Source organism: Wyeomyia smithii, chromosome 2 (genome assembly GCF_029784165.1).
Source record: "Wyeomyia smithii strain HCP4-BCI-WySm-NY-G18 chromosome 2, ASM2978416v1, whole genome shotgun sequence".
Lineage (NCBI taxonomy): Eukaryota > Metazoa > Arthropoda > Insecta > Diptera > Culicidae > Wyeomyia > Wyeomyia smithii.
The window spans coordinates 129447680-129474303 of NC_073695.1; the positions used below are offsets into that span (position 1 = coordinate 129447680).

A 26624-nucleotide genomic window follows, 5' to 3' on the forward strand; every position below is an offset into this window, starting at 1 on the left:
CCAAATACCATTTTGAAATTCAAGATGGCGACTTCCGCTTTCTGACAAAACAGCCAGAAATGGCCGATTTCCATCCAATATAAGATGCTTCGATACCAGAATGATGCACGGGAGCTAGAATCGACCACAGACACCATTTTGAATTCTAAGATGGTGACTTCCGGTTTCTGGAAAACAGCCGAAAATGACTAAATAACACCTATTATGGGTGTTTCTTAAATCATAATGACGCTCAGGAGCCAAAAATTGTCTCCAAATGCCATTTTAAAATCCAGGATGGTGACTTCCGGTTTCTGGAAAATAGCCTAAAGTGACCAAATACCACCAAATATGAGTGTTTTTTTTTTTTAACCAGAATGATGCATGGAGCTAAAAATTGACCTCAGACACCATTTTGAATTGTAAGATGGTAACTTCTGGGAAACAGCCGAATACTACTACATATGAATATTTCCGTAATCGAAATAATGTATAGAAGCCAAGCATTGACATCATCTTGATTTCGAAGATGACCACTTTCAGTTTCTGAAAAGCAACGAAAATAACTGAATACCACCCAATATGAGTATTTCCGGAATAGAGATAATGTACTAAAGGCAAAAGTCGAGGATGTTGTCATTCCGATAAATCCAATAATTTCAAACGATATAAACAAGTCGCAAGAGATCAATGAATTTGGAATGTTGAAAATTATTAAACTAAACACAAAAATAGGCGGGACGAAGTTTGCCGGGTCAGTTAGTTTCTAATAAAATGGAGGGGAGGCTGAAAATAAAAATACGTAAATCACGTAGAAATTGCTAAGATAAATGAGGTCACCAACTTTAAAAATAGTATAAAACAATTTTGTGAAAAGAAATTTTTTTTTCTGTACGGCATAGAAATTTAGTAACTTAATTCGGGTTTCGGCTCTATTATCGTCAGGTTTTACCAATTATCGTCCGGGAGGTTAATGTCATAGAGATCTAATATTTTGCAGAGAGGTACTCTGCATTATGAAGAACCACCATGCAAGAGATTAACGATCTTGGACATCATTTACCCCCCTGACGATAAAAGGGATAACCTGAAGATAATACAGCCTTTTATCGACAAGCCTTGGTGCTACATTCCGATTCGGAACTCGACCTTCTGTTTATTTATACACAGTCTTCACAGCCAACTGTTTAGTTTGCAGGACAATTGCGGGGCTAGCGCTACAAACCTACTGACACTATTCCCCATTCATTCCCCAGTCGAGACTTGAACTCACGACGACTGGCTTGTTAGGCCAGCGTCGTACCTCGAGACCGTCTGGGAGAATAGAGCCGATACCCTACTTAAAATTCCAAACTATATTTTTTTCTGGAACAAGCAAGTCAAAGCAAACTCCCTCCTCCCTGCTCTAATATTCGGACAAAATATCCATGTCAGGTGGAACCCTAATGACAACTTTTTACAATAAAATTATAAACCTCAGGTCATATTTTTGTACCTTTTCTCCATGAGTTTAAAATTTGAAATGAAAAATTATTTAGAATAACAGCAGTATCATAACTAAGGAAGGCTTGAACTGCAAAAAATTGAGAAGTGTAAGTTTTTAAGTTTTTAAATACATATATTATAATTCTCAGGTGTTTGGTGTAGCTGTATTTAACATGTAGTGATACACTTTACCTTATTAACAATAATTCTTTGACAGTAAATGTAGTATTTTAATTATAAAGCAATGCTTAATGGATCAACAAACTTTTTTTGAATTTATTTTTTGATTAAGTATCATGATTTTTAGCGCAAAAAAGAACCTACGTTAAGAAATACGATTTGAACTGGAATTCTTCGACTTTAATTATGCATGGTTCACTTAGTCACGAGTGGCACCAATAATGGTGAGAATATACATGAAAATGTTAATAATATCTAGGTAAAGGTTCAGAGCAGCAAAAATGTACTCTTCTGGGCTGATACTGTACTTATGTTCGCCTCCCATCATGAGCTGAGTGTCGTAGACCAAATAAATACTGAACAAAAGAGCACCAAGACTGGCATAAACAATTGTGATAGTTTTTCCCGGGAAGAAAATGGCAATAATCCCAAATAGCATCAGAATAATAACGGCTACAAACAACACTCCACCCATAACAGTAAAGTCCCATTTGGTTTGAAATGCAAACAATGTCAATCCTAAACACACCGCCGCCGTAATACCAACCGCTAGCAGCACCTGGAAAAATCACTTAAATTACAAGGTTCTTATGGATATTGCAATACCTCTTACCTCTTGCGAGCTGAATTTAGCTGTTGTAACGCCAAGAAGAAAAGATTGAGCGAACGTAAATAGCGCCAAGAATATAAAATTCATTGGAGCCTTGCGACGTACGCTGCCGCAACATGCCATGGATATAAAAGTTACAATCATAACACCCAAAGCAATCCAGAACATTTCTGGATGCTGTTGAACCCATAGTTTTGTAGGGCGGTGATACATGAACAGTACTATAAAGCCAAGAGTTATGGCAAGCTGCGTCTGTGAATATCCAAGCGATATAGATATGTAATTAGTCATATAAGCAGAGATTATTTCATACAATACCGTTAGGATAGAGTACACTTTACGGATAAATCCTCTCCTGATTGATTGATCGGTGAAATCAAAACCCTTTGCATTTTGGTCCTCAGGGTCATATGCGCCATAATTTCCTGAAACCATGGTAGGTTGGCCTGGATCATGGGGTGGATATGGCTGATACCCCGGCTGGGGAATAAAACCTGTTAAGGAATTTAAAAACTTTCAATTCTGTTGTGATTACTGTATAACGGGTGACAACCAGAATTTTGGAAATTTTTTTCTGCTGTTTTTGTGTTTTAACCAACTAGTTGTTAACTGATATGATTTCTTGCAATATGTAACTAACAGAAGTTAAGTACAAAAAACTAACTTTTAAGTACTTTACGAACTATTTTCATTTTTGTCATATGACTTACAGGGTGACAAAAAAGTCCGGTCACACAGGAAAATCTCAATATTTCAAAGAATAAGAAGAAAATCTGAATCTGGCTTTCATAGCTTTATTCAGTAACTCATAAAGATACTTCACAGACGATATCTCGGAATTACACCACCTTTCTCTGATCGAACCAGCTTCAGACGTCTCGGAAAGTCGTCGCAAGCGGCGCGCACGTGATCCATCGGCATCTCGTCCCAGATTTTCGTGATAACTCGCTTGAATTGCTCCAAATTTGTTATTTTATAGTCGTTCAGCTTCGACATCATGTATCCCCACACGAAATAATCCAGTGGATTAAGATCCGGAGACGACGGAGGCCATTCATTCTTCGAAATGAAATCGGTCAAGTTTTCCTCACACCACGCCTGAACAACCTTTGCGGTGTGGGATGGGGCGCCATCTTGCTGGAAGCAGTAGTAATCGTCTTCAAACAATCGTTTAGCTTGAGGCAGAACATTTTTATTCAAAACCGTGTCCAGGTAGTACACTGCGTTGATTTTGACCCCTTTATCGATATAAATAAGAGGCAGTTTACCTCTCTTTCAAATGGCTCCCCAAACCATCACTGACGTCTTATTTTGGAACCGGGAAACGCTCAGCTTGTCCGCAGGAGCTTGCTGGAGGCTCACACTCCAAACTCGATCATTTTGTCGATTGACTGTTTGCTCCAAAACGAACAGCTTCTCGTCCGAAAAAATAATCTCGTCATCTGCGCGCCAACCGAGCAACTCCCGCGACCGTTGGTACCTCTTGTCCTTTGTAGCTTTGGTAACCCCATGAACCACCTGTTTTTTGTACGGTGTAAAATTTAAGGTTCCTGGCCAGCTTCTGTGCAGATTGGGCGGGATTCCGGTGAATCCGGTCTCGTATAATCTTTTTCAGCCTTGGAGTTCTCACAGACCTTGGTCGTCCAGATCGTGCCTTGTCCTCGGTGCCTCCGGTCTCTAGGCACCGATTTATGGTCCGGTACACAAATTTCCGGTTGATTCCGAGCGGTTTTAGGTGTTTTAATATGTGTCTGGGTTTGTACCCTTCATATATTCAGCGATAACAGCTGCTCTTAGCTCTGCCATGGCTCACAACTCAATGTAAACAAACTGCACAGAAACGAAACTCTGCCACTTTGGGCAGCAAAGTTAACCCTTTCATTTGACATATAGATGGCACCAGAGAGATGCAACGTGTAGGCTACAGACGACCCCAAAAAAGTGTTTTTTGTCACCGTGTACATTTTAAGTTTAGTAAAGCGGGCAATGTATGTAGTTTGCAAGAATGCGAAAAGAAACGGGAATAGAAGGTGTGACTTAAGACTTATAAAAAAATTTCCCTCGTCTAGAAGAGACCACTCTCTCAGTTACAAAAATGAACTCCCACAGGGCAATATGTGCAGTTCATCGTGGCGTGCTGGGATACGGGAACACAATAGTAGAGGGTGATTTAATTTTGGTTTAGGGTGAGTTATACCTTTCTCAGTAGTTCAATTGGCCAAAACACCTTGCCGGAGACTACGGAGATTGCGGGTTCGTGTCCCGTCTAGACGAGGGACATTTTTTCTAAGCCTAAAGTCACACCTTCTATTCCTGTTCCTTTTCGCATTCTCGCAAAATACATACATTGCCGCTTGACTAACTTTTAAGTAACTTTTTCATAAAATATTCTGCAACTCTGTACGCAATGAAGATAAGAATTTTTATTTGTTCAGCAAAGTTGCATATTTTTGCACGTTCTAAAACATTGCCGAATTAACTATTCCTCTGTCTCCCTACAAATAAAATATGATATATCTTTGCAAGGAAAAATCTGGGAAATGTATGGCCTTTGGCAAAAATGTGTGTTCCGAGTGCCCCAACAATTCTTCGGAACAACATTCTCGTGTAAAATGCAAGAAACAAAAGTAAAGTTCAAAAAACTAAATTTTAAGTAAGTTCCATATAATGTACTTTATAACTTTGTACCGAACGAAAAGAGGATTTTCATTTGTTCAACCAAGTCTCATATTTTTGAATTTTCTACAACTTTCCCCAATAAAAAAAAATCCTCTATCTCTTAGAACAAAAAAGTTAGTTTTTTTATTTTTAGTATAGTAAACTTTTCATACTTTTTGACAATTTGCGATTATGCGGGTCATTCATACAAACAGTTGTTCCGAAGACACTATTACGCTAGAAATAAGGTGAAAGGCACTATGGTATTAAGTTCCACTTTTTGCCTTATTGTACCACCGCCACGTGGTCCAATATGGCAATAAGGCCACGTGGTCTATTCAATCGTCGAATGCCGAAAAACACTTTTTCTCCATAATAGGTACAGAAAACATTTTTGCCACCTATTAAACTTTCACATACTGATGATTGATGATTTCTGATCATACTTTCATTATTATACATGTGTGACGTCACACCCTGCGAAGAACCCAATTCTCCGTCACGAGCCTTATAATTAAAGTTTAATTTTGTTCCTAGGAGGGCATAGCCTTCTGCTATGCTTTAGTCAGGCGAAACATTTGGTTCCCTTGACAGAGGACCGCGAACGGCTCTGTCAACACTCTATGTATCAACATATTATGCCATAGGTGGCAAAGAACTTCGCGCAGCCTTCTGCTGTGCCACAGGCAAACAAACTCGACCAAAATAAACAAGTTTTGTGTTGTAAACAAAACGCCGCCTGTACTTTAGCAGTACTAGATTAGGTTAAGAAATAAGTAAGGTAAACAGAGAGTGGAGAAAGTCTCTCTCTCTGAGTTACCGGTAGGGTATATTCAAGTAGTGATGTACGAAAATAAAGTCAGTTAGTCCACGTTAATCTGTGTGTATTAATTCCGCGCCAATTGCGCGTACAGGGTTTTCCGGAGAAAGTCCTGGTAGGTTATATCCAGGATATAGGTATACCTACACATGTGGTGACAGCAAAGAAAAACAAACGCCGGTTCTGACTTAGTGGATATAAAGACCAAGTGGACTTAAAATTCAATTAGAAAATCGTGAGGGTAGCAGTAAACTAAGTGAAAGCGCAACTATTTTGTCGCTGAAGTGCTGCGCATTGCGCGTTTTGTATTTTCATCATCCAGAACTGAACTAGAAAATCGTGAAGATAGGAGTACACACATTTGGTGACAGGCGGTTCAGGAAAAGAACCCTGCAAGGACATTCGTGGTTAACGCATTTGGTGACAAGCGGTCGTCCCACGCCGGGAACTGATTTTAATAAGTATCAAGTGAGCATTTTCTGTGTTTTGAACGGTTTGTTGAATGCGCATACGGTTTTCGGTTTTGTCGGTGAACAATTACAGTGTTTTGCAAGTAATTAATTCTAACTCCATCTTTCAATAAGTGTTAAAAGAACGGAAAAAACTAAAAGTGACCTATTGTGTTTTTTTATGTCTTAAGTGAAGAAGACCAAAGATAAAAAACGGAACCAAATCTCGCAATTAGCCAGTTAATGATAACGGCCGGGGGAAAAAAAGAAACACATGCATTAAGTGACTTATTAACACCTCTACGGCCTCTACATATTGGAACAGCCAGACATATTGGAATAGCCAGACAACTGTGAATTGTCGTATTAAGAAGGTGCCGAAGTTACGTAGTGGAAATTGAAGTAGAGATGTCCACGACAATGGCCGGCCCTATACCAAGGATATTCGGGTGAGAAGCACACAGTAAGAAAAATTTATGTTTAAATATTGCAGCTGAAATTTGACGGAAGAGTATTTTTTTTTGTATCGTTCGACGCAGTAAAATTTGTGAATTAACATCTATTGATTTTTTTTTTAAACTGATAGAACAAAAAGTTACCAAATATAAAACCATTTAGGAGCTATTGACTATAGAAGAGAACGACGGAGAGATACACATTAGGAGACATAAATGACCTTGGAGACTACATTAGGCGAACTACAATCGTAACAAATCTTCAGTGGTTCGTGATAATAACGATTTGCAGGTTATCACATCTACTTGGGTCGAGAGGCCAATTTGTATAAACAATCAATTCGCGCCGCTGCTGCGCGGTTGATTTTATTTCTCAAACGGCAAGCAATAAAACTCTCGGCACGACAAGTGCACGCAAGCGATTTTCGTTCATTTGCCCAACAAAATAATTAAAGTGGCAGTGCGGGAAGCAAACGGGCGGTAACACCGCTAGCAAATCGAATTTAAGAACGCAAACAGATACTCGCAGAGTTACGCACATGGGACTCACCTTAATTATTCTAAGAGAGAATTTTAGCACACGGGTGGCTACGTTATCGTTAGCAAATATAAAGGGGTAAAGTCGCATTTCATTAATGTCCAATAAAGAGCGTGAGAGCGGTAACTACGAATTGCGCGCTCACACGTTGCATACAAAAGTTAGTCAGTTGTACTAATTGTCGGGTACGCTGTCTCTGTTTATGGATTTTGCAGTGTTATTGCGATCAGCTGTGCCAGCCACGGCCAAGGTCGTATTTTGTAAGCATCTATTTTAATGGCCAATGGTAAGAACGTTTTGCTACCATACATGGCTTACCAGTAGCGGTGAATTGCTAAGAGGGTAAAAAAAATGGATACATCTATAAGCGCAACGCGCGCAGCGATGGTGACATATCCACCGGAAGAGTAAATAGTAACCGACGGCAGAGATATATAATGTTGGAAGTTTACGTTAAAATATTATTTCATGAATAAGGAATGGCACCTTACGCCATCTAATGTAAACATTTACAATCTTTGATTAATTTAATTACACTAAATAGAAATGGTTTTTTTTTAAATATCCATTTAATTATTATGAAAACCTAAAGTTATTTATTTAATTAATAAAGATAAACGTTGAACCGTTGACACTAAATGGTTCGAAACTTGGTGTCCAGATTTTTTGATGGCGCGACGAAGAAATTAGAGTCGGTCACGCTACGTTATCACATCTGGTCAACAGAATCGTTAGTGATACCTAGGAAAAAGAGGAAGAAGGCTACATAAGCCTTTTATAGTCTTACAGTATTTATTCCGCAGTACCTTTTATTGTTTTTTAAGAAATATATATAAAATTTTATATTAATAATGGAGTACACGTTTCCAAAAGCAGTGCATCCCAGAATTTGATGGATCGCTAGACGGACTAGAAGCGTTCGTTTATCATATCGAGCATTTTGCTCGGGAGATACCAGAAGGAGTATCACACGCTCCACTGGTTTATATTATTCTGTTGAAGCTAAAAGGCAGAGCTGCTGCCGCAATACATAGAATTTACGCAAATGCTTGGCCACATGCTAAGCAGAATTTATTAAAGGAATTTGGGGATATTATACGCATCGAGGCAGTTATAAATCAAGTAGAAACATTGAAATAGGAAGCGAATGAGACCTTTCCTGATTATAAAAAGAGGATATTGAAAATTAAGGAGCAAATCGACTCCTACGAAACTAATTGTACGAAGTCATGCATGATAGTTAGTCTTCGATTACATTTTATGGCGGGTTTGTGTGACACCGCATTGAAAGGAGCTGCTCAAGGTAAACGAGCATTGAAGTTAGAAGAGCTGCTAGACGACTTAGAGGATTACTACCATGAGCGTAATCATATCTCGGAAATAGAAAATAGAATTCAGGGCCTAGAATTGGTCGAAAGACAGCGCGATGCACTTAGACAATTTAATAATAGCAGAAATATTTTTACAATTAATCACAAAGACGCTGATTATAGCAACAGCCGTCTTGGAAGAAATGAAGATTATAATTACAAAAATAGAGATAGAATAATTTACAAGCAAAACAATTATAACAATATATGTGGATCTAGCGACGGTAATCGATACAAATACAATTATCGCACAGCGCGATCATACCGACGGAGCCAAGGGAACTACGCCCATGGTTGGAAATATAATTATTATGGTCAAAATGGACCAACTGATAGGAGGTACAGGAATTCGTATACCCGGATGCCTCAGAAAATGCTTATGGTAGCCAACATTAATGAAAGAAGTAGTAATTTGCAAAAAGAAGGTATTTTGGATCCTGTTGCACAGGAATATTTTAACGAGGATTTAGCAGAAATTTGCGAAGATGTTGACTGGCGGAGATGTACCGATGAGCCCAGCAATATAGAAATAGCCGATTGGAGGACCGCATGCAATCACATAAGAGACAACAGTGCTTGTGTGGCTAAGCGAGTATATTACGATGTCAGAGGGCACTTAATGTTACCCCTACTGGCTAAGCAGAATGTCAAATTTACGTTGAACCTGATCTTAGATACAGGTGCATGTGCGAATATAATTAATGCACGCATTGTGAAATTTTTGAATGTACCGGTAAATACACAGGACGTAACCACTTTTGGAGGTATCGGCCAAGACATTGTGCGTACCTCAGGTACAATTATGTTGGATTTAATAGTCGGAGACTTTTTGATCCCGACGCAATTTCATATATTAGAAAATTTGCCAAGCGACGGATTAATCAGCGCAGAATTCTCAAAGAAGCATACGCTTCAAATAGGAAATAATTTTGATTACATAGTGTTCAAAAAACACGGAAACAGAAGTCCGGACGACTTGAGTCCGTGGAGTATGCCCAAAGACGAAGTCCTTAGTCAACATGTTTATGTGGCAGCCAGAAATAGAGTTATGGTGCAGAACGAGTTGCGAGATACTAGCAACACAGCCCGCAATGAGGCTGACGTAGACAAAAACGAAATAAATAGAGAGCACCAAACATATCGAAATGAAGAGCCGAAGAACAATTTTCTTGACTCGAAGAATACTATAATGCCCGAGTTGGACCTGGACTCGAGGCTTGACTATGACCTGTTGGAGCACAAGCTGACACCAGAGTCAAAAGGTATTGCAAGAATTGAAAAACTACGGCAAGTGTTAAATTTGGCGCACTTGCCTGAGAGGGAATTCAAGACAGTAAAGAATATAGTTGAAAGCTATGCAGATATTTTCTTTTTCGAAGGCGACAGGTTAACCACTACTGACGCCGCCGTACACACGATAGAAACTTCATCGGAGGTGCCTATCAATAAGCGGCAATATAGATTTCCGGAGGCCACAAAACGGCACATTAATAAGGAAATCGATGAAATGAGGGCGCAGGGTATTATTAGACCCAGCACTAGTCCCTGGAATGCACCGACGGTAATAAAAGATACAGAATTGTGGTAGACTTTAGATCATTGAACGAAGTTACCAAGCCGTTTGTATACCCAATACCTCTTATAAATGAGATATTGGATAATGTTGGAGGAGCAAAATATTTCTCCTCAATTGATTTAAAATCGGGGTTCTATCAAGTCCCGATAGACCGCCGAGATGCGGCTAAGACGGCGTTTTCCACTCCCAAAGGCCACTTCGAATTTACACGGATGCCGATGGGGTTAAAGAACAGCCCCTCAACATTCCAAAAACTTATGAATACTGTTCTCTTTGAGATAGGGGACGTGAAAGCTTTTGTCTACCTCGATGATATTATAGTTTTCGGTGACACTATCACCGACCATAATGATAACTTGCGAAAAGTATTACAAGCTTTGCGCAAACATAACTTAAAAAATAGAACCATCAAAGTGTCAGATTTTGAAAAAGGAACTGGAGTATTTGGGTCATGTCGTTAATGAAGAAGGCATAAAACCCACCAATGCAAATATTAAGGCCATTCAAAGCCTTAAGCCACCCACAAACGTAAAAGGTATAAGGTCATTTTTGGGAACAGTAAATTTTTACGGGAAGTTTATCCCCAACATCGCGGAGAGGCGCAAGCCACTGAATGATTTGTTAAAGAAAGACGCTAAATTTGTGTGGGGAAAAGAATGTCAGGAAGCATTCGAATTCCTTAGAAACGTGCTGATTACAGAACCAGTTTTAGTCCGGCCAGATTATCAAGACACTTTTGTTATTACGACAGACGCTAGCAATTATGCTATTGGAGCCGTCCTGTCGAATGAAAAATCCAGGCACCAGCCGATCGCGTTCGCGAGTCGTGCACTTGTAGGTGCAGAGACCAGATATCATATCATAGAAAAGGAACTATTGGCCATAGAATATTTCAAACATTACATTTTTGGTCAAAAGTTTATCGTTTACACGGACCACAGACCACTTATAGCGATTTGGAGGCTCAAAGAGACATCTCCAACGCTGACAAGATTGAGACTAAAGTTGCAGGGTTTGGAACGCAGCATCAGGTATAAACAAGGTAGCGAAAATATAGTCGCCGATTTTTTGTCACGTTTGTCAGATGGGACGTGTCAGGGGCAAGAAAGTTCACCCCACAGGCAGATAGCCATGATTACGCGCCAGCAGAAACGCCTGCTAGAGCAGCAGAAGAACGCTTCGGATGATTTGAACGGCACAATACAAGATTTGAGTGCCATAGACATTGCGGACATCGCTGAGGACGAGGATGAGCAACAACTCGTCAACATTTCATATGATGACTTTTCACACGCATTATCAAATGACCTGATACCAAGTGAGACGGTGGAAGTCTCGAAGAGAATATTGGACGAGAGAAATATCGAAGCTCGTCTTGTCATTTTGAACAGTCGGACGGCGTACAGAGAACTTCAGACACTGTATCAGCTGTCACAAAGACTAAAAGATTACGTCGAGGATGGTGTACTCAAATTTAAAGACAATAAAGTAGGCGGTTTCATAGTAGACGGCAGCGAAAATTCGTTAATCGATTGCCGGAAATTTTTTTCACAGTTTTTGGATAGCTTCAATAAGAGCCCCGCGACAGTAAAGGCAGCCGGGGTCATTCACCTAATATCCTTCAGAAAAATCAAGCAGCAGGAGGTTCTGCAAATGATTCAGTTCCTAGCGGGTAAGCTAGAAAAACAATTAATACTATATAATGCTAATAGCGAGCGTACAGTAATTGCGCCAGATCAAGTGGAAACAATTTTAAAGGAATTTCACGATGCACCCTTAGGAGGGCACGTAGGAGCGCGACGAATGCGCCAGAGAATTGGCACACTTTTAACGTGGGCTACGATGAAACGGGATATCGAGAACTACGTTCGGCAGTGTGATTCCTGCCAAAAGAACGAAATTGGAAGATCAAACAAGATACCGATGCAGATCACCACAACCGCATCGGTGCCATTCGAGAAGTTATACATGGATATAGTAGTGTTACCCGAGTCCGATATGGGAAACCGTTATGGTCTAGTCATGCAGGATGACTTGACGAGGAACATTATTGTCGCTCCAATGGAGAACAAAGAAAGCCAGACGGTAGCCAAGACCTTCGTAGAAAATTATATTTGTAAATTCGGTGCCCCGTTGGAACTAGTCACAGACAACGGCGCAAATTTTGTGAGCTCACTGATGAAAGAGGTGTGCAAAATTTTAAAGATCAAGAAAATTACTACTAGCCCGTATCATCCACAAGCTAACTTGGTAGAGAGATCAAACCGCGAGTTAAAAACGTATTTGAGACAATTTATTGGCGGAAAGCCGCACACATGGGACGAGTTGTTACCGTTTTTCACGTTTGAATATAATACATTAGTAAACTCGTCCACAGGGTATACGCCGTTCGAATTATTGTACGGACGGATAGCTCGAATCCCGAATTCAATCTATAAGCGGAACGGAGTGGAGAAGATGACATATGATGCATACACACATGAAATGAAGAAAATATTTTACGATTTACATGCAAACGCACAAGCCTGAAAAGAAGTAAAGAGAACCGCAAACAAATTTACGACAGATCATCTAATGATTACAAACCCATGTGGGGTGAACAAGTATTAGTGAAGGCTGTAGCGACTGGTGCAGGTCAAAAGCTTCAGAACATATGGAGAGGACCATATGAAGTAGTGGACATTCCAAGCGAAATGACCACAGTAATTAGAAACGGCAATCGTTTAGAAAAAGTTCATAATAACCGGCTTAAGCGTTATTATGACTGAATATATGAACTTAAACTATGCTTTCAAGGTTAACGGACAGAATATATTTAATGAAATACGATATTGGATGGCATGAGTTATAATAGCAAGCACCTAAAACTGTATAAAAAAGTAAGGTGGAAGTAAAATATAGGCGTGAAGAAATACGAAAAGTCGCCGAAAAATATGAATGATTTTATTGACGGGAGTCCATAAACAGAACCAAACGGAAAAAAGTATACTGAAGTAAAGGCGTGAAGAAATGCGAAAAGTCGTCGAAAAACTTGTATGATTTTATTGACGGGAATTAATAGGCAGAACCAAACGGAAGAAAGCATACTGAAGTAAAGGCGTGAAGAAATGGAATAAGTCGCCGAAAAAGATATACAGCCTTTGATGATGTTAGTCAAATGGCATGACACAGTTGAAAAAACTCAAATACGAATGAAGGCGTGAGGGACGAGGAACCCCGCCGATAAAGGTTAAATAAACAAAAAACTTGGGGAATTCAAATTACTAGAATGATCTGGATGGTCGTAATGGATAAAAAGAGTTGAAAGAATTTAGAACAGCATTTGTTTTCTTTTGTAAAATGCAAATGTTAACATGGGAAAGAAATTATAGTGAACAAAAGACCTCATGAAAACGAGGTTTGATAGCTATTGGCTTAATAGGAAAACGAAGAAGAAAATCGATGGATGCTGTATTGGAAAATTTTTTTGCTATGGAGATGACTTAAATGACGGACAACAATAGAACTAGGAAAGACATTTGAAAAGAGGGCTGAACTTTCCAGACGTAAAGACTACTGACTTTAAGGGATTCGAACTATTCTTTCATTAGTTAAGGTTGTGTGAGTGTATACATCGGAAGTAATTAACCCGGAATGGTTGAGGTGAATGCTGACTGAAAGAGTAAACAAGGGAGTAATTAACCCAGAATGAGTGAGTGTGCGAGATTTTCCTTTTATTTTCTAACCTTCTTATCTTTCAGGAATCACTAGAGCGGGCGGTCGCACCTTCGGATGGAAGGGGGAGAGGAAACATGCAGACTACTGCATACCAGGAGAAGTGTAAGTAGTGTAAGTATGACAGTATGACAGTAGCAAGAGACAAATCGAAAATTAAATAATTACAGATTCAAAAAGAGATGCAAAAAATTAAAGAATAAAGCAGATGAGAAAGTGACGGGACATTTTAAGTGCAAATAGAAGATGATATGAGGTGTTAAGAACACGCCAGTTATTAGATGAACATTGTAAATGGAGACAGAAGAAAACGATAAATATTTAATCAACGCGGTTTGTACAATGTATAGATTTATTTATGAATCAGACAGGAAATACTCGACAAAGGAAAAGAAAAGATTGAACCAATGCGGTTTGTTCGATGAAAACATGATGAAACAAAAATAGAGAGATGAAAAAATAATACATTGTGCGGAAACAGATTTATTTTATTGAAAACTGTTATTAGAAGAAGGAGGAAAATATTTGGAAAGAACGCAAAATGAAGAAAATATGTAACCAAAGCAAAGAATTGATGCTATTTTTTTAAATTGAAGAAAGTTATTTGAACTCTTTTTGATGAAAAAAAATATTTTAAAGCGGAAAGTAAAAGCCTAATACAGATAAATGGATTAATATGTGTCGAAATGATTTCAAATGTGAAAAAAAAACATCAAATATCAAAGTTAGAGAGTGCATAATGGAAAAGAAGTAAACAATGCACAATTGAATGTTATATTTGTAAAATCAGATGAATCAAATACTGAAATACTAAATCAAATCTAATACAAATGATCTACAACTTAGTAGGGGGAAAAAACCGAATTATGTCATCCGAACAAGAAGAGAAATACGGGCCTAGATTGTAAGTAGAAGCCTAGGGTAGATAATAGAATGTAGAATGTGTAGAATGAAGCCCGTACGCGAGTGAACAGTAATTTTAAACAGCAAGTGGAAAAAGTAACAAAACGACAAAAAGAATTGATGAAATAATGGCAAAAAAATTATGCACCACTTGCTAAGTAGGGCAGCTAGCATCTAAGAATTGACAACGAGACGAGTTTCCGATCCTCGAAGACGACCGAGGTGATTACAACGGATGCTGAGATGGGGCCATACCATAATGCCCAGTATGACGCGAAAAGGGAAGCAGACGGTTGTGAGGGGAGTTGAACGGCGGGTGTCTGTGGTCGAGATGGAGGTAAAGCCAAACGTTATTACCAAGAGGAGACGAGCAGTATCCAGTTTTTGATCCCTGAAGAGGTCAGATGTGCAACAGAACTCAATCAATGCGGCTCATGGTCGAGCCAGAATCGACGCTTCAGTGCGAAGACGAATACAGCAAACTACACAGCGAAGGGCGTAATAATTTGTTCCAAATATATATTACTCATTGAGAGTTATTGACTTCTACAAATGATGATTCGAGGTCAAATCCAAACAAGCAAAATGACGCTATAAAATTTTGCTCGTGTTTAATCAACTATGGTCTTTACGCACTACGCTTTGAAAATGTGCACACATGCTAGCGGGTAATTGGACACCCCGCGCAGACAGTTAAAGATGATAAACCAAGTGACTGCATTATGCAACAGAGCCAGTGGCAATCGCAAATCTTTTCGCCACACGGCGCGTAACAATACTATTAGCCAAACAAAAAATACAGCCGATCTATGTCAAAGGGACACGGCTAACCCAACATTAAAGTTCAACAACACACTCTGAACAATCGTAAAACAACCAGCTGAACTGCAGCCTTAAATTAAAGTGCAATGATAACCATTGAACTATTGCAAATAACCCGATGAAGCCTTAAAGATGAGTTCGCGAGGATGACATCACAACCAACCGATGAGAACCTCTACTGCCAGACGCACCCTCTCGTTTCAAACCCCCTGCAACTCGGCGCTTGAACACGACAGCTGAACAGCAAATATCTTCACGGCGCAGCGCATCAGGCGAGCAAGCAATTGTTAATTTTAAATAAGGAAAATGTCATGTATGATAATGTAAACTCAAAACGGTGCTACAGTTTTGAATAACAGAATTTCATTTGCCAGAGAAAAAAAACCATATTAGAAAAAACAACGGTGTATATAGTTGCATAAAAACGCGAGAATAATTGTAATAAAAAAGAGAAAAACACACCTATCGGCCGTCAGGACGGACCATGTGACCATTGTCTCTTCTAGATAATGGCCAACTAGGCGGGGTGGCAGATGTGACGTCACACCCTGCGAAGAACCCAATTCTCCGTCACGAGCCTTATAATTAAAGTCTAATTTTGTACATAGGAGGGCACAGCCTTCTGCTATGCTTTAGTCAGGCGAAACATTTGGTTCCCTTGACAGAGGACCGCGAACGGCTCTGTCAACACTCTATGTATCAACATATTATGCCATAGGTGGCAAAGAACTTCGCGCAGCCTTCTGCTGTGCCACAGGCAAACAAACTCGACCAAAATAAACAAGTTTTGTGCTGTAAACAAAACGCCGCCTGTACTTTAGCAGTACTAGATTAGGTTAAGAGATTAGTAAGGTAAACAGAGAGTGGAGAAAGTCTCTCTCTCTGAGTTACCGGTAGGGTATATTTAAGTAGTGATGTACGAAAATAAAGTCAGTTAGTCCACGTTAATCTGTGTGTATTAATTCCGCGCCAATTGCGCGTACAGGGTTTTCCGGAGAAAGTCCTGGTAGGTTATATCCAGGATATAGGTATACCTACACTCGGAAATGAATATTCTTGGTCTTTTCCCCATAACCGGAAGTTGCCACTTCGAAATAAAAAATGGCGTCAGGGGTCGATTTCTGGCAAATGAGCATCATCTCGAACACGGAAATAGCCATTTTAGGTGGTATTTGGTGATTTCTGGCATCCGAAAGCCACCATCTTGGATTTCGAAACGTGTCTAGAGTTGATTTCAGATTTCTCGGCATCATTTTGATTACAGAATTATCCGTATTCGGTGGTTTTTGGTCATTATAGGTTGTTTTCCGGAAGTCATCATATTGGGTTTCAAAATGGTCTGTGAAGTCGATTCTCGGCTATCATTTCGATTTTCAAAATGACCATACAATGTAGTATTAGGTCGTTTTCGGTAATCGTTCGTTGGGGAATCATGTTTTGAGCTCAATGTATATGCTCTTTTTGAACGGAGGTAGAAAGAACCGATCAACGTAACATCTGATTAACAATTTGTGCCGATCGGGTAGATTTGCTCTGCTCACGAGTGTGTAGTGTCATTTCTTGCTCTGCCAACTACTGTACTAGGTATTTGCTTAGCTTTTGCAGGCGACAAGAAAGAAGAAGATATTTTTGCTTTTCGCGTTCGCGTAGATGCGACAAACCTTTTTTTTTTTTTGTTAGTAGCTTAAGTATTTATGATAAATATTAGTAAATAATGAGTATGTGTGTCCAATCACAAATGGTGACTTCTCAACACTGTTAGTAATTTGTAATTTTAATTGTTAGGATTTGTTTGCTTTCGCAATTAGGACTTATCATTCGTAGGGATTTAAACCTACTTGTCAAGAAAGGAAAGTAAACTTACAACTAACTTAAATGCTAACTTATTGACTATAAAGAGAGCTTATCGTGGCAATTGATGATTGCAACGATTTTTGACGAAAATTGTTATGCGACAAACCTTTTAAAATTATTTTAACACCGTCAACGCGAAACGCTATAAAATCATTTTTTATTAGTAGCCAAGCTATGTCAACTGCATTATTTAGGCAAAGTAAAGGAAATCCTACAACACCCGAGAGCGATTTAATTCTATAAAAGATTCGTTTGAAACCACAATTGGATTTTAAATTTTTTCTCCGTCGAGAACTGAGCAGCTGGAATCAGTGCTCACTCAATCGGAGATGTATAAATTAATATTTTCTTGTTGCACCATGAAACACAGTGCTCTTTCTAGCGTTGCGTTTACAAAAGTTCGTTGTTGTGAAAATGGCTATCTCTGATGTTTTTTTCTTAAGAGCTGTATCAAATCAAGCAAAACTATGAATTGAATACATATGCAGCACGTGTTTACTGCCTACTGGTAACAAGAGCAATAGTTTACATCCACACATTTCAACGAGGAGGAGTATTCAGAAGCCTGACCGGAAATCACCATCCTGTATTTCATCTCGGTTCTGAAATGAATATTTTTGGCTGTTTTCCAGCAACCGGAAGTTGCCACTTCGAATTTAATAATAGCATCTGGGCACGATTATTGACCAATGTGCATCATAATACAAATTTATACGGTAATCAAATTAGGTGTTTAGAAGTTTACAAATAACGAATTTTAACTCCCCCCATTGCCACGCATGTGGTATAGAAAAATTCAAAGTCGTTGAAATACACCAGCTACTATCTCCAACTCCAGACCCCTAACGCCCCTCACAGAAGACCCCAACGATCTATCCATCTTGACACCAGCACATTTCCTAATAGGCGAATCATTGACCGCTCTGCCTGCTCCTGACTTCAGCGCCAGTCCGATCGGCCGCTTGAGTCACTACCAGCGCCTTCAGCAACGAGTGCAGCATTTTTTGCATCAATGGAAAACCGAATATCTACAGGAGTTGCAGAAGGAGAACAAACACATCGCACCAAACACTTCATTTCAGCCAGGAAGAATGGTGATCGTCGTTGATGACTTTTTGGCTCCTGTGAAGTGGCCGCTAGCGAGAATAGTCAGCGCAAGTCCTGGAGTGGATAGTCTTACTCGAGTCGTCGATCTTCGCACCAGCAGAGGTATCATCCGCCGACCAATTACTAAAATTTGCCTATTGCCTTACGAAACCGAAATCGAGAAGGAAAATTAATTATTTTGTATCATTTAGAATTAAGAAATGTGATCGCGATAAGGATTTTACAGTAGATAGACAGAGTGAAATTTAGGAATTTCAGGTGGCGGCTATGACAGTTTCTAATAAAAAGCGTTGCTTCAATTTGAGGAGGCTGTCAGTGAAATGCAATTATAGCACTGCCAAGTTAACTCTCGCGCTATAAATTAATAAAATATCTCACAACGTAGGGTACACAACGGCTAGAAATTAAGATACGGTCTCTTTCCCATCGAAACGCGAAACGGTTCGGAGCTTCAATAAACGTTGTTCTCATCAGTAGTTAGTTGAATTTAAATCCAGTGTGGTGCTTAACGAGAACAAAGCCGAAAACCCAGATTCTGCTCTGAACAATAACAGATTTTTGATTACTGAAAATTGAGATATTATTCACAACACTACGTTAAACAAGCAAAATCATGAATATTTGAACTCGATTTGCCTCTCAATCGAAATTCAAAGCTATGATATGTAATTGTTCTTCATTGAAATGTTTGTTAATGTTCAGAAAAGACATTTGAGGAAAAATAATAGGTATCTTATTGCTAAAAGTTGACATATTACTTTAAAAACTACGTATGTTTGAAGATGATTTTCAGCATACAGAAAAACACATAAAAATACTCTTTTTAAAATTTATATATATTATACATATAATACATGCCAAATTTTGACTTTTTGAGCCTGTAAATTATTTTTTTTTTTTCAATAAAATGTTTGTTGTTCCTTCAACATCTGCAAATATTTTCTTGCAGAAGAATTTATGTTTAAATTTGGTGCGAGTGTAGGGTATAACCTACCAGGGAATTCTTCTACTAAGTATCCCTGTACGCGCATTTGGCGCGGAATCAAACCACAAGATTAACGTGGACTAACTGACTTTATTTCCGTACATCACTACTTAAATATACCCTACCGGTAACTCAGAGAGAGAGAGAGACTTTCTCCACTCTCTGTTTACCTTACTAATCTCTTAACCTAATCTAGTACTGCTAAAGTACAGGCGGCGTTTTGTTTACAACACAAAACTTGTTTATTTTGGTCGAGTTTGTTTGCCTGTGGCACAGCAGAAGGCTGCGCGAAGTTCTTTGTCACCTATGGCATAATCTGTTGATACATAGAGTGTTGACAGAGCCGTTCGCGGTTCTCTGTCAAGGGAACCAAATGTTTCGCCTGACTAAAGCATAGCAGAAGGCTATGCCCTCCTGGGAACAAAATTAAACTTTAATTATAAGGCTCGTGACGGAGCATTGGGTTCTTCGCAGGGTGTGACGTCACATCTGCCACCCCGCCTAGTTGGCCATTATCTAGAAGAGACAATGGTCACACGGTCCGTCCTGACGGCCGATAGGTGTGTTTTTTTCTTTTTATTACAATTATTCTCGCGTTTTTATGCAACTATATACACCGTTGTTTTTTTTATAATATGTTTTTTTTCTCTGGCAAATGCAATTCTGTTATTCAAAACTGTAGCACCGTTTTGAGTTTACATTATCATACATGACATTTTCCTTATTTAAAATTAACAATTGCTTGCTCGCCTGATGCGCTGCGTCGTGAAGATATCTGCTGTTCAGCTGTCGTGTTCAAGCGCCGGGTTGCAGGGGGTTTGAATCGGGAGGGTGCGTCTGGCAGTAGAGGTTCTCATCGGTTGGTTGTGGTGTCAACTGGTTCATTCAGTTCGCTCTTTGCTGCCTCAAATTTGACGTTCAATTTATCAGTTTCACTTAAAACGCAAGAGAGTGTCACTTTCCGGTAATGGTCTGGTAGCAGTTCGACATTCCCAATAACCGATGTTAGAAGGTGACTTTTCTCGCAATAAATACCCGGTGGGTCGTGCTTCAGATATGGGAAATGCACGTGTAGGTGATAAAATGTGGGTTGATAGTGAATGTAGATTCGTAGTTGATCAGCGTTAATTCCGTAACGTGTTTTAATTGCTTCAATGCCACGTGTTTGAATATTTTTCAGCAATGGTAAATGAGTAGCGTTTAGATCCCGCAATAACTTGATACCTCGCTGGCGCACTAAAGCGAGTAGATAAAGTTGTTCCAATGTTTTACCATCCCATTCTAAATCCGGCAACAATATGAAGCCAATTTCCTCTGACGGATCCTCAAAAACTATGCGAACCTTCTCTTTCCGATGCTCTAGTATATTGTAAAGCCACTCTAAGCTAGCTGCTCCTTTTGTATATGAGGCAATGTCACGGTTTGATAATCTTGGGCAGTTTCTTCCACCAAATATTTTTTTTGGGTGGAAAATTTCACAATATGCCTCTCAGTAGCGGGATATATGATTGTCACCTTGATTTGATTTACTTCCGGATCAGCAACGCACAAAAAATTTCCGTAGGTATCATCAACAAATTCCGTCCTCAGTTGGGACGTGGATGAGGAAAAACTTCTTTCGACGGCTGCTATAACACCAGTTGCACTACTTTGCACACTTCCACTGTTCTTCCGACAAGTTCGTCGTGACGTCGTCAGAATTAGCTTTCGTCACCGTGCTCGTTTGATGACGCTTATGATTTTTCAGCTGCCCCTCAGTGAAGGCCGTCTTTTCCAACACAATGATCGCGTAATCGTCACGCGATAGGCTTACAAAATGCCCCAACAGTTAAACGCTCTTGTGTGTACTGTTATTGTTCAGGATGCGAACAGGTACGAAGTCTGCCAAATCGTAGCTACGGCTGGTTGGATTGTTCACTCCATCTTTCACCATAGACACCCGCCGTTCAACTCCCCACGCAACCGTCTGGTTTCCTTTTCGCGCTGTACTGGGCATCATGGTATGCCCCATCTCAGCAGCCATTGTATTAACCTCAGTCGTCTTCGATGATCGGGAACTCGTCTCGTTGTCAATTCTTAGATGCTAGCTGCCCTACTTAGCAAGTGGTGCATTTATTTTTTGCCATTCTTTCATCAATTTTTTTTTCGTTAATTTTTCCACTTGCTGTTTAAAACTAATTTCACACGCGTACGGGCCTAATTTTTTTTTGCTCTACGCTTCTACTTACAATCTATGCCCGTGTTTTTCTCGGTATTTGATAATAAGGTTACCGTCTTCCCCTACTGAATGTTTTACCTTTTTATATCTTCTTTGCTTTTTCTCATAACTTTTTCCCGTATATAACATAAATAACTCCCCCCTTTTTTTAATAATATAAGTCTCATATCGACTCTCTTCGTTTTCATGGAAACCTTTTTTTTTTTAAACTTGGAATATCTTCCCACCGTTAAAACTTTCTTTTCTAATAACTTTGGGTTTTCGACTGACCTCTTTTTTCCAATTATCGACTCAATTTTCAATTTTCGACTGACCTCTTTTTTTTCAATTATCGACTAAATTTTCTTGATTCATCCATATCAGGCTCAGATAATTATCCTCGAATGACTCTCTTCATTTTATCAAAACGTTTTCTTTGTTAAACATTGTCGTATGCCTTTTTCACGAACGAAGGCATCTGCAACTCTATCTTTCTCGCTCGACTTCCTTGTTTTTCGTTAAGTTTTTTTTTCTCTTTTATTTTTTTGTGTCTTTTATATACCGTCATACTTACATTTACTTACACTCCTCCTGATATGCAGTAGTCTGCATAATACCTCTCCCCCTACCCGTCGAAGGTGCGCCTACCTGTTGCTAGTGATTCCTGAAAGATAAGAAGGTTAGGAAATGAAAGGAAAATTTCGCACTTCCATTCATACTGGGTTGACTACTCCCTTGTCCGTTTACCTGATACGCATTCATCTCAATCGTTCCGTAGTCACTCCCGTTGTTTCCACTCGCCCGATCTTAACTTACAATAGATAGGTGGAATCTTTTAACGCCAGTAGTCCCCTCGTCTGGAAGGTTTAGCCTTCTTGTCCAAAGTCTCTCCTAGTTTTATTGTCGTTCGTTATTTAGGTCATCTCCGATACTTCATTATTCGGTTTTCTTCTCTCATTGGGCCATTAGCCATTTTTAATTAATCAAACCCCGTTCTCATATTCACTATATATTTTTCCCATGTTAACATTTGCATTTTACAAAACAAAACAAAAACAAACAAATGCTGTTCTAAATTCTTTTAACTCCTTACAATCGCCCTCATTGTTACTTCCCGTCCGTCTTTTATCGGCCCATTGGCCATTTTTTCCTACGTCTGCCTCGCACTAACGGGGTCATCTGTACTCTGTCAATCTATCCCATGCTAAATTCGCATTTTATGTAAAAACGTTCCCTGTGTATTATTTACTTTTGTTTTCCGTGTTCCCACAAGATAGGTCATTTTTTTTGTCTATAACCACGTCTTTCCCCAAGTAAACGTCACGCCCTTTTGACACTTGTCCATCAAAGGCTTTCCATAATTTCGGCGACTATTCATATTTCTTCACGTCATTTCATTTCAGTATACTTTTTCATACAGCTTTAGGTGCTTGCTACTATAACCTATTTTATTTCATTTTATTTTATAACATAGTTTAAGTTCGTATAATCAGTCATAATATCGTTTAAGTCGGTTATTATGAATTTTCTCTAAACGGTTTCCGTTTTTGATTACTGTGGTCATTTCACTTGGGAATTCCACTACTTCATAAGGTCCTCTCCACATATTCTGGAGCTTTTGACCTGATCCTGTCGGGACTGATTTCACTAAAACTAAATCGCCATACATGGGCTGCCATTCATTTGCCTTTCTGTCATAAACTTGCTTGCGCTTTTCTTTTGAATCCTTTAGGTTGGCCTTCGCGTTCGCGTGGAGGTCAAAAAAAATTTTTTTCATCTCTTGTGTATATGTTTCATATGTCAAATTGTCCACTCCATTCCGCTTGTAAATGGAGGTGGGAATGCGTGCTGTACGTCCATACAACAATTCGAAAGGGGTGTACTAGGGTTGTTGATATTTTATCGATATTTGATATTATCGATATTTGCTCGTCACAATATCAATATTTTTGACCGATATTGGCGCATTTGATATTATCGATATTTCGATATTGCGACTCGATATTGCTGTCCGATATTCTCGGTTGCCATCAGGGGAGTGCTACCGGCAAAATTTTGCCTACCGATAATAAATTCATCATGGCATCAAAATTAAATTTAAAATGCTTACACACAATATAAGATATTCATTGAAAGTGCACATTATACTGAAAACAAACGTTAAGCAGGGTGACACTCGAAACTCGAAATTAAATTCCCGGTTTTTTCCCGGTTCGTTCAAATATTTTTCCCGGTTATTTGTACTTCAGAGTTCTTCATTTTTTCATACAGTTAAGGGTTAAAAAAGCGTGACTGTCGATTTACATCCCATTATCGAATTACATTCTAATATAGTCACTTTTTAAGCGTGTTCAGGCTTATTATAATCCAGAGATATTGAGAAATTCGAAAAATGTGACGGACGTCATCTTTTTCAAGAGGATAACGTTTGCGGTAAAAAAAAATGGTACCCCGCCACGTCAAAAACGGACATCGTGCGGCACTTTGTAGACGCCTGGTATGCCGTTCCGGCATCTACAATATCTTGACACAATTGGACAACGATCAAAGCATCGGAAGAAAGCCCAGTTCTGGACGGCCAACGACCCTGAACGGCAAGAAGCTTCAAAGGATGCTGAAGAGGAAGACCGAGGGAGAAGTGGCTAAATCACTGCGTGCACTTGGTCGGGAGGTTGGTGCATGCGGTAAAACAGTGAAAAAGTTGTTGGAAAACATGGGCATACATGTCAGGAAGCAGCAGTCCCGCCACTGGTGCTAGTCTCGGAGCTGCAGGCAATGACGCAGCGACAGAGGTTTAAGATGGTCAAGTCGATTTCCCTGGCAAATCGCGATGTGACAGTGGTGATGGACGACGAGACCTATCTAACCCTAGATGGCAACGATTAGTAGGGCACTTTGTATTTTACCTCCCCTACGAAGAAGTGAGCACCGAGGTGAAGTATATTTCACAGACCAAGTTCCCCAAGAAGGTGCGGCTGTGGCTGACAATCAGCGGGAAAGGGATGTCAAAGTTGCTCTTCTTTTGCTCCGGGCTGGCCGTGAACGAGGAAATTTCCAGTACGAAGTGCCTGCCAGAAGTTGCGTCGTTTATCAAGAAATACCATAAGGGCGAAGACACGGTGTTCTGGCCAGATTTGGCGTCGGCCCACTACTCGAAGCGATCTTTGGATGAGATGGAGAATTTCTGGGTAAACTTGAAGCGCAAGATCTATTCCAACAGTTTTGTCGCGAAAACGGAGGAGGAATTAATAAAAAACACAGAAAAAGCTTGAAAACATGCCTGCACGCAGGTTTTCGTCCGCCATGGCGAATGTTCCGGTTAACTGCCGGAAGGCCGCTCGCAGGGGCGTAGAATTTTTAAAACTTATAAACAACGCATATAATACTCATTACCGGGGACTCCTAGGCCAAATTAAGTTTGTAGGAACCGTTTTTACCTCAACCACCGAAGATTCAATATATAAAAGAATTACACTTAAACACATTAGCTTGAAGAGCACGGGCCGTGGCATTCTTCTTTCTGGCTTCTTCATCTTGATCTGAATTCTCCTTCTTCTTTGTCTTCAACAATTCAATATATCGGCTATGTGAAACGCGAGCGTAATAGATTAACGACTTGGAATATCGATTTCGTCTTCACCACCGGCATCCTGTACTGCATCGTACACCAATCGCTGGATCAAAATCCCCTTAATAAACACGGTCAAGGACGTTTCTTGTCTAAATCAGCTATCAGATCTCTACAGGAAGTATCAAGGCGTTTTTCACTACGGCGGTAGGAAGTCAGCAATGTCTCCGTCGAATACATACCCAACAGTTGTGAGCAGCGTTGCCAGGTATCCAGATTTAGCTGGATTATCCAGATTTTTGAACATGTATCCAGGTAGACAGCTTTGATGTCCAATTATCCAGATTTTTCATGGATGATCCAGATTTTATCCAGATTTTATTTTCTCTGTTCCGCAAAAAGGTCATCACTTCAATTTTGGCGCGAAATTTTGCAATTTTGTCGCTTCAAATTTTACGTACCCCAAGACTTTTATCCGAAAAATTAACCTTTCACCCCACGAAATGACTGCCAGATTTTTTCCAGATTTTTATTTTGCCTCTTCCAGATTTAAAAAAAAAATGACCTGGCAACGCTGGTTGTGAGCAGGCTTGTAAACGGTCACCATTTACATTTGATCTCGCTTCCTTAGCGTGCGTCACAGTCGGCTTTCGCTCGTAAATGTAAAATAACCAAACCATCGCCGCTCAGCTCACAGAAAGAAAAGGATAGTCAAACGACACTCGCGTATCAAAGAGATGCACACTGTCAATCGTTTAGCGATATTATTTCGGCCTATTTCTGTCTACTTCGTTCATTTATGTTGAGAAATAATATTACAAGATCAATGATATAAATAATTTCCAGAATACACGCACTCAATGTGCGTAATTCTCATTTCTAGGAAAAATGTCAAAATACGTTTGAGGAAGACAATGTCGTGATGGCGATACTCATTTGACATATTTGTTTAAGAATGTATTCAGACAGCGAGCCTTGGTAGCGTCAGAGGAAGAAGAAGACGATTATCGCAGTGAAAAGTGGTTCTACCGTGACCATTTCGAAGCCTGGTTGTGAGTATTTTTGGTGAAATCTGTCAACTACAGTTCCCGCGAGATTATCTTCGTGAACCATTTGCTCTAGGCAAAATTCGAGCCGTTTGACTGCTACTTCCGGGGAGCTTACCCTGTTTAGGTTAGTTTCCAAGAGAAAGATGAATAAAAACAAAACTGATATAAGCACTGTGAGAAATGAGTTGAATATACTGGCAGCCGGGGTGAGATTGTGCCATCCAGCCCGTGACCTGTCAGCCATCTCTTCCGGGTCAGAAGACCAGTCTTTCTTGGTCGTTTTCGAGAAAACTTATTCAAGGAAT

General features: G+C 39.6%; 1 protein-coding gene across 2 annotated transcripts in view; it reads right to left on the minus strand.

Moving 5' to 3' along the window:
• Positions 1-1576: 1576 nt before the first annotated feature.
• LOC129726034 (protein lifeguard 1-like) overlaps positions 1577-26624 on the minus strand; it is a 214522-nt gene continuing 189474 nt past the window's right edge. For both annotated transcript variants that reach the window (XM_055682595.1, XM_055682594.1), the window contains 3 exons: positions 2573-2748; positions 2258-2506; positions 1577-2203 (listed from right to left, as the gene is read on the minus strand). In XM_055682595.1, the coding sequence (XP_055538570.1) occupies positions 1844-2203; positions 2258-2506; positions 2573-2689 (726 nt within the window). In that variant the 5' untranslated portion in view covers positions 2690-2748 and the 3' untranslated portion in view covers positions 1577-1843. The remainder of the gene's footprint in view (positions 2204-2257; positions 2507-2572; positions 2749-26624) is intronic.